General features: G+C 67.5%; 1 protein-coding gene across 1 annotated transcript in view; it reads left to right on the top strand.

Moving 5' to 3' along the window:
* Positions 1–8218, top strand: part of CDH15 (cadherin 15) — a 13439-nt gene that overhangs the window by 3022 nt on the left and 2199 nt on the right. The window contains exons 2-9 of the mRNA XM_014589426.2: positions 2177–2335; positions 2656–2811; positions 3184–3328; positions 4906–5066; positions 6151–6279; positions 6548–6733; positions 7446–7699; positions 8088–8218. The exon at positions 8088–8218 is cut by the window's right edge and continues 15 nt beyond it. Of these exons, the coding sequence (XP_014444912.1) occupies positions 2177–2335; positions 2656–2811; positions 3184–3328; positions 4906–5066; positions 6151–6279; positions 6548–6733; positions 7446–7699; positions 8088–8218 (1321 nt within the window). The remainder of the gene's footprint in view (positions 1–2176; positions 2336–2655; positions 2812–3183; positions 3329–4905; positions 5067–6150; positions 6280–6547; positions 6734–7445; positions 7700–8087) is intronic.

Below are 8218 nucleotides of genomic sequence, written 5' to 3'. Positions count from 1 at the left end.
GCGCTGTGCCGGGCCTGGGGCGGCTGCCCTTGGCACGGCTGCTGATGCCAGCCAGCTCGCACACCCGGCCTCAGGCTCCCGGCAGGTGACAGGAGGATGAGCTTGAGGGTGTCAGCAACACCTCTGGGGCAGCTTCAGGTGCGCTCTGCCCCGGGCAGGCATGCCTATGGCTGTGCCAGGCCCTGGTGGCCTTGGCGCTCCGGCAGCTCCGGGCCTGGGGCGGCTGCCCTTGGCACGGCTGCTGATGCCAGCCAGCTCGCACACCCGGCCTCAGGCTCCCGGCAGGTGACAGGAGGATGAGCTTGAGGGTGTCAGCAACACCTCTGGGGCAGCTTCAGGTGCGCTCTGCCCCGGGCAGGCATGCCTATGGCTGTGCCAGGCCCTGGTGGCCTTGGCGCTCCGGCAGCTCCCAGGGCCTCCCTCCAGGTAGCCACGTCTTCTGGGAGGCGGAGTCCTAATGCCCCGGGGACAGGAGTCAGCTGTACCCACCACTCCCCACAGCTGTGGGCCCGGAGAGGGCTCAGGCTGTGGCCAGGCCAGGACCCAGGACTCCCGGCCTCACCCTCCCACCCAGGCCCATCCCAGGATGTCCAGCTGAACAGCTGGCAGTGGAGTTTCTGCCTGGGCAGGCATGACCCGCCCCTCAGCCATGAGGGGCTGTTGCCTGAGTCCTCCGCCCAGCCCACCGGAGGGCAGGGCCCTCTCGCTCTTTCACCACACAGCTGGGCTGAGACCTGGCCGGCTCTGCCATGCAGCTTGGTGGAGCCGGTGCAGCCTCTGGGCCACACTCCACAGAGCTGCGAGGTGAAGTGGTGACCACCCGGTCCTGGGGCAGGGGGAGAGGGCTGGAGGCCGGCCGGAGCGGGCTCAGCCAGGCTGCCAGAAGCCCCATGCCGGGCAGGCAGGTTCGGCACAGCAGGAGTGCCCTGACCTGTGAGGGCTTTGCCAGGCCCAGGCCGGCACTGCCATCTGCCAATCAGCAGGGAGCCGAGGGCCCCGCCTGTCCCCTCCCACCGTAAGGACCCCCGGAGGAGCTGGTGGAAGGACTGTGCCCAGGAGGGCTGGGCTGGTATGAGGGGGTTGCAGCTGCCACCTGGGGTGGGCGTGAACCAGGGGCCAGGAGCACAGCCTCCCAGCGAGAGGCTGGCTCTGGTTCCTTGTCACCTCGGTCTCCCTTCTGTTGACAGTGCCCTGAGGACAGGACAAGTCACCTCAGATGGGGTGGGGCGGGGGCGGGGTGTAGACCAAGCAGAGTCACCCCCTTGGCCCAGGCTGGCCCCACATGCACGGTCGGTCGCTGCCTCCCCGACAAGCCCACCAGCCCTGGCCCACGTCCCCAGCTGTCGCGGGCTGTCTTGGCCCAGCAGCTCTGCGGTTCTAGAAGAGCGCCGTGAGCTCAGAGAGCCCTGCCCCGTGCCGAGCCACGGCCTCTCAGCCACAGGGCCCCCGGCCCCCGAGGCAGCCCCACTCTGACCTCGGCCCTGTCAGCCATGCAGGCTCGGTGGCACGGGGCTGCCAGGCGCCTCTGTACACGGACTCGGCGAGCTCCCAGTACCTTCCACACCCCTCCCAGGTCAGCTCTGAGTAGCTCGGTGCAGGCGGCCTGTGGGTGGGCACCCCTGCAGTCCAGGCCCCACACTCAGGGGCCCTGCCCATCTGCTCCTGAGGCTTTGGAATCAGGATCCCGTGCCTGCCTGGCTCACTGGGCCTGGGCCGACTGCAGGTGGTCCCTCCCGTCTGCTCTGGGCAGGAGCCTCCTCTGGCAGACCCAGCCACACTCGCCTACCCCCGACTCTTAGTCACAGGGCTCAGGCCCCCTGCCCTGCCCCTGCCCCCACTGAGCACCACTGCCCAGCCCGCACCTCCTGGCCAGCCCTGGTCCTCGGAGCTATGAGATGGGTGGGTGCTCACATCCCTCCTGGCAGCTGGCCGACCAGCACTAGGGCCCTGGGGCAGCCACAGGTGCTCTTGGGGAGGGTCCTGGAATCCCAGGCCAGCGAGAGTCATACTGGGGCTTCGGGGGCTCAGCACGTGGGGTGTGACCAGCAGCTCAGGGCCCTGGTGGATGGGGCCAGCGTCCTGCTCTGGCTGGTGCAGACGCCCTGCTCTGGCACGGACCGCGCCCCTCAGCTTCCCCAGCACAAGCCCCCCTGACGGCGGTCTGTCTCCGTGGCAGAGTCTGGCCCTTTCTGTGGGGGCGCCCAGGCTGAGGAGGGCCAGTACTGTCCACCCCTGGCGACGGGCGTCTGCACTGGGCCGTGTCCGGAGGGCCTGGGTCATCCCCCCCATCAGTGTGTCTGAGAACCACAAACGCCTTCCCTACCCCTTGGTGCAGGTGAGGAGTGCGGGGCTGGTGGGGCCCCCAGGGGTCTCCTGGGAGCTGGGGGAGCCAGGCCAGGGCCGGGAGGAAGGGGTCCCATGCCCCCACGGTGGACACACCCCTCTGGGCTCACAGCTCCAGGCACGACCCCTTATTTGAGGACCGGGCTTCGCGCATCTTGCCCTACTGAGACGCGGGTCCCCAGAGCCCAGGGTTAGGGCCAGGGATACACCCCCAGGGCCTTGGGCTCTCACTCCCAGCTGGGGAGGGGCCTGAGGCCCTGCGGAAGGGGGGGCCCCTCCCCGGGCCCTCCCGAGGTGGCTCTCTCCTGGCAGATCAAGTCGGACAAGCAGCAGCCGGGCAGCGTCATCTACAGCATCCAGGGGCCCGGCGTGGACGAGGAGCCCCGGGGCGTCTTCTCCATCGACAAGTTCACCGGAAAGGTGTTCCTTAACGCCATGCTGGACCGGGAGAAGACCGACCGCTTCAGGGTGGGGACAGCTGGGTGCCGCTGCGACCCTCCAGGGGCCTCATTGCATCTCCCAGAGATCCGGGCCCCGGGGTGGGGGTGGGCAGACGCTGTGGCCTAAGGAAGCAGAGTGAACCCCGGCAGCTGCCAAGTCCCAGGGGAGGTGAGCTGCAGCCTCTGTGAGCACCACTGGAGCTGCGTGCTGAGACTCCTGGCGGCCCAGGCGAGAGGGCCAGCAGGGTGCTGCCACCAGCCGAGAGAAGGGGCTACCCTGCAAGGGCGCTCCCGCCCCAGGCACGCCCCTCGCGGCCTCTCCCCTGCCAGGGTACTCCCCGGCTGGAGGTGCCAGCTTGCTGGCCCCCTGCAGGCCCTGACAGGGCTCCTGTCTGAACAGCTGCGGGCCTTTGCTCTGGACCTGGGGGGCGCCACGCTGGAGGACCCCACTGACCTGGAGATCGTAGTGGTGGATCAAAATGACAACCGGCCGGCCTTCCAGCAGGAGGTGTTCACGGGCCGCGTGCTGGAGGGCGCCAGTCCAGGTGAGGGGCCGGGGGAGCCCAGATTTCCCAAGGCAAGAGCTTGGACGCCCTTCAGAGCCCAGCGGTAAGTGGCCGATCCCAGGACAGCACGTGCCACGGGGCACCGAAGGCTACTTCCCAGTCTAACCAAAACGGAGCTAGAACGTGATGCCCCCGTGTGGGCTGACCCCCGTGTGGGCGGGACCCCCGTGTGGGCTGACCGGTGTCCCGAGACCTCCAGATGCACCAGGTGCTGGGGTTGACCAGGGTGGGGCGGGGCGGGCGGGAGCACCCTACTGAGTGTGGAAAAAGCCGACGTGAGAGCTTTTCGAAGCAGAGCCGCAGGCTGCCTGGACGGGGAGGCACGCTTTCCCTTCCCTCCAAGGACTGGCCATTTTCCTGACTCACGTGGGGCTGGGCCAGGTTGGACTGAACCCAGTAACCGCAGTGACTGGCTGTCCCGGCCGAGGGTGCTCGGAGCCCGTCTGGGTCCAAATCGGCACCCGCAGGCCCCGGCATGCAGGCAGCCCCCGCACTCATGTCCACGTTTGCTCCACCAAGGGGACCACCTCCCTGACCCGCCCCAGCCTTGCGAGGGGCCACTGCTAGCCAGGGCACCGTGCCGTCCCCGCTGGTGCCGACCTCAGGATGGTTTCACTTCGTCCTCACCAGTATGTAAGTTCAGACTCACAGGAAGTGGCAGGGGCTTCACGCCCTGCACACAGGTGTGACGCGTCTGTCTGCGGCGTCGCCCCCGTGGTCTGGTGGCTGCCACCTTGCCTCCCACGTGCTGCAGGTCTCTTCGCCACAGTGGGCGAGCCGCCTGGGTCACTGAACTGTGCCGCAGTGGGGGCCATGGTCCTGCTTCTGGTGACACAGCGCCTTGTCCCCGGGGCTGTCTGCTCTTTCTGGGACTGGCCTTCCCAGGTCCCCCTCTCCCCAGGGCCCCTCCACTCCTGCCATGTGGCATTGTCTCATGGAGTCCCATGGCCCGGGCGGGGCGGCACGGTGCCGGTGAGTTCTCTCGAGGGAGCTGGGCTGGTCCTGTTCTGTGGCTTCGTGTCTGCCTGCTGTGGTGACGAGAGGTCACGGCAGGGCACTGCTGGTGCTTCCCGTGGGCGGTGGAGGTGAGAAGGAGGAACACGGGGATGCCGGCGCCCTGCTGGCCCTGCCCATCCTGGCCCATGTGGTGGCCGTGTCTCACTCCCTGTCCCCCAGAGGAAATGGCAGGTTCTGCCAGCCTGCTGGGTCACGTGACCACGTGACCACTCCAGCTCTGGTGGTTGGGGCTGCAACCCCCCTTGCAGCTTCCTGCCCCAGAAGCAGAGGGGCCCCAACTCGGGCTTCATGCCCACCCAGGGCAGCCTCTGGTGTGGACGGTCAGACAAGATCCGGCCACATGTGCCGTCCTGGTGCTGCTGCCGGGCTGAGCCGGGTATGTCCCGTGGGACAGGATGTGGCCTGGGGCTGTCCACCCTCAGTGGTCTGTCACTGACGAGACCTGGCTGCTGGCCACGTCAGAACCCGGGGCTGTCCTGGGTGCCCTCCACCCGAGCCGGGCGCCCATGGCTCGGCCCACACTCTGCTGTCCTTCCCAGGCACCTTCGTGACCAGGGCCAAGGCCACAGACGCAGACGACCCGGAGACGGACAACGCAGCGCTGCGGTTCTCCATCCTGGAGCAGGGCAGCCCCCAGCGCTTCAGCATCGACGAGCTCAGTGGGGAGATCCGCACGGTGCACGTGGGGCTGGATCGCGAGGTGAGCGCTGAGCCGGTGAGGCCGCCCTGCCGGGCTCGGGATGGACCGCCCTCCCTGGGCTGGAGGGCTGTGCAGGCCGAGGACGGCAGCTGAGACCCTGCTGCAGTGGCCAGGGACTTTCAGCCTGCCCAGCGCCTCCGGCCATGCACGTCCCCCCAGCCTCCTGGCACCTGCTCCCAGCTGTCACTCAGGCGCTGCAAAGAGCTGACCGGCTTCCTCCCCAGGCAGGGCTGCCCTTCCCTGCTGGGCCTCTGTGCTCCCTGAAGACACGTAGCAGAGGCACCACCTCCGGGAAGCCCTTTTTTTTTTGGAGAGGTTTTCGCTATAGGGCGCGTGTGCTTGCCAGACAGACAGAGAGACAGAAAGCGAGAAATCACCCCCCAGGGGGGATGGCCACGCCGCAATCCCTTCTCCTCCATTCTCCTCTCGGGATCTTGGGCACGCACGCACACGCACCCAGCGTGAGTTTAAGCCACTGGGTCCGGGATGCGAACCGCGGTCGACTACGTGGGAGTCCAGCGACAGAGCCATTACGCTAACTGCTGGTCCCCAGGAAGCCTTTCTTGATTCCTGACATATGGCCCTATCTGGCCACTGGCTGTCATGTGGTCAACTCTGTTTCTATTTTTTTCTAGCAGAGATTTTTGCAATAGGGCGTGTGTGCTCGCTGGAGAGACAGAAAGTGAGAAATCACCCTCCAGGGGAGGATGGCCACACCACAGTCCCTTCTCCTCCAGTCTTCTCTCAGGATTTTGGGCACACATGCACATGTTTAAAACCACTAGGTCCAGGACTTGAACTGTGGCTGACTACATGGGAGTCCAGCAACGTAGCCATCATGCCATCTGCTGGTCCCCATCTTATCTGGTTCTGTTCTGCCCCCATTTGTGGTGCCCATGCCTACTCAGCTGGGTGGAGCCTTGGGGACGGTGATGTCACCAGATCCCCAGGCTGGAATAAACAGGATGCTTAGAGCCACCTGCAGCCTCTGCTCCTACCAGGCCGTGGCTAGCCGCTAGCTGGCTGGCTCTGGCCTTTGCCCCGCTGGGCGCCCCGTGTTCTGACCCTCTCCTGTCACCCGCAGGAGGTCGCTGTGTACAACCTGACGCTGCAGGTGGCAGACATGTCTGGGGAAGGCCTCGCCGCCACAGCCTGGGCTGTCATCTCCCTGGACGACATCAATGACAATGCTCCAGAGTTCACCAGGGACGAGGTGCCGCCCACCCCTCCTGGCTCCCTGCGGAGGGCAAGCCCCCCAGTGGGCAGGGTGGCGGCCACACTTGGAGGAACCCTGTGTGGGCAGTGGGTGCCTAAGCCAGAGGGTAAACTGAGTCAGGAGCCAGGAGAGAGGCCTGGCCAGTCTCGCTGTGGGAGAGGAGTGGCCCGCCCCACCCCCACAGTGCCTGTGAGGACCGCTGGGGGGGTGGCTCAGAGCCACCACTGTCCCCGAGCCCCAGGGTAACCGGGCTGGCTCTTCCCAGATCTTCATGGAGGCTGCAGAGGCGGTCAGCGGAGTGGATGTGGGGCGGCTAGAGGTGGAGGACAGGGACCTGCCAGGCTCCCCCAACTGGGTGGCCCGGTTCACCATCCTGGAGGGCGACCCCGACGGGCAGTTCACCATCCGCACTGACCCCGGGACCAACGAGGGTGTGCTGTCCCTGGCCAAGGCAAGCCTCGCACCTGCCTCCGGGTTTCCTGGTGAGAGCAGAGGTGGCCCAGGGCCAGCCTGCTGGGTGGCAGGCCACCTGACCGTGGGCAGCAGCCAGAAGGGACGCCCTGCACCTGGGAGAGCAGAGCCAGGCAGAACCGGCCTGCAGGATAAGGGCTGGCTGGGCAGGTCTGCGGGCAGCGGGGGCTCAGGCAAGAGCCCCCCTCAGACAAGGGTGGTCTTCCGCTTTTTACGACCGTTTTACGGTGTTACCGTCAGAGAGTGCGTGTGCTGGTCACACGCGGCACCTGCAGCGGACGTGCTCTGCCGCCAGCCTTTCCTCTGTGTCTCCATCCTGCCAGGGCCTGGGGCGTGTGCAGACCCGTGCCTGGCGTGGTCTGAGCCTGTGGGCTGGGGCTCCTGTGCCGTGCTCAGGGCTGGCCGGTTTTGCTCTCAGAGCTCCCTGCCCACTGGGCCAGGCCCGCCCCACCACCCGGGCCTCCTGCTCCTCCCGCCCCAGCTGATGGCACGGGCGGGCCACTGGGCACACCTGCAGGGCCACTGGGCACCGCAGCCCTGCCAGCTGGCCTCGGCACGACCCAGCCGCGCTCACCCAGAGCAGTGCTGTGGGTCTCCCCGTGGCTGCGGCCCTCAGTGCCTTCCTGTCCTCGTAGCGTCCAGGGGCGGGAGGGAGGGCCCGATGCCCTGAGAGTGCGTGCTCTTCCCCACAGCCCCTGGACTATGAGCGCTGCGCGCACCATGAGCTCACAGTGTCGGTGCACAACGAGGCCCCGCTGCAGGCGGCAGCCCCCAGGGCTCGGCGGGGCCAGGCCAGGGTCCACGTGCAGGTGCAGGATGTCAACGAGGCCCCCGAGTTCCAGCAGAACCCACTGCGGACCAGCCTAGCCGAGGGGGCACCCCCAGGCACCCCTGTGGCCACCTTCTCTGCCCGAGACCCGGACACACAGCAGCTGCAGAGGATCAGGTGGGGCCCCAGGCCAGGTGAGGGAGGGGCGCTGACCACGACTCCTGCGCTCAGGGCTTTCTGCGTCCCGAGGGCCTGGGGGTCTCGTGTCTCGTGCGTGCCCCTGTGTGTGCTGTGGCCGCCCCCAGGGCAGGGCTGCTGCCAGGCCTGTGCCTGGCACAGTGGGTTGGAATGACCCGCCCCCACAGCTACTCCAAGGGGTGGGGCCCCAGGCCAGGTGAGGGAGGGGCGCTGACCACGACTCCTGCGCTCAGGGCTTTCTGCGTCCCGAGGGCCTGGGGGTCTCGTGTCTCGTGCGTGCCCCTGTGTGTGCTGTGGCCGCCCCCAGGGCAGGGCTGCTGCCAGGCCTGTGCCTGGCACAGTGGGTTGGAATGACCCGCCCCCACAGCTACTCCAAGGACTACGACCCCGAGCACTGGCTGCAGGTTGACGGAGCCACAGGCCACATCCAGACCCAGCGGGCGCTCAGCCCGGCCTCCCCCTTCCTCAAGGACGGCTGGTACCCGGCCATCATCCTGG

This window comes from Tupaia chinensis, unplaced genomic scaffold (genome assembly GCF_000334495.1).
Source record: "Tupaia chinensis unplaced genomic scaffold, TupChi_1.0 Scaffold000355_1, whole genome shotgun sequence".
Classification (NCBI taxonomy): domain Eukaryota; kingdom Metazoa; phylum Chordata; class Mammalia; order Scandentia; family Tupaiidae; genus Tupaia; species Tupaia belangeri.
This window is presented reverse-complemented; position numbering and strand designations above follow the sequence as displayed.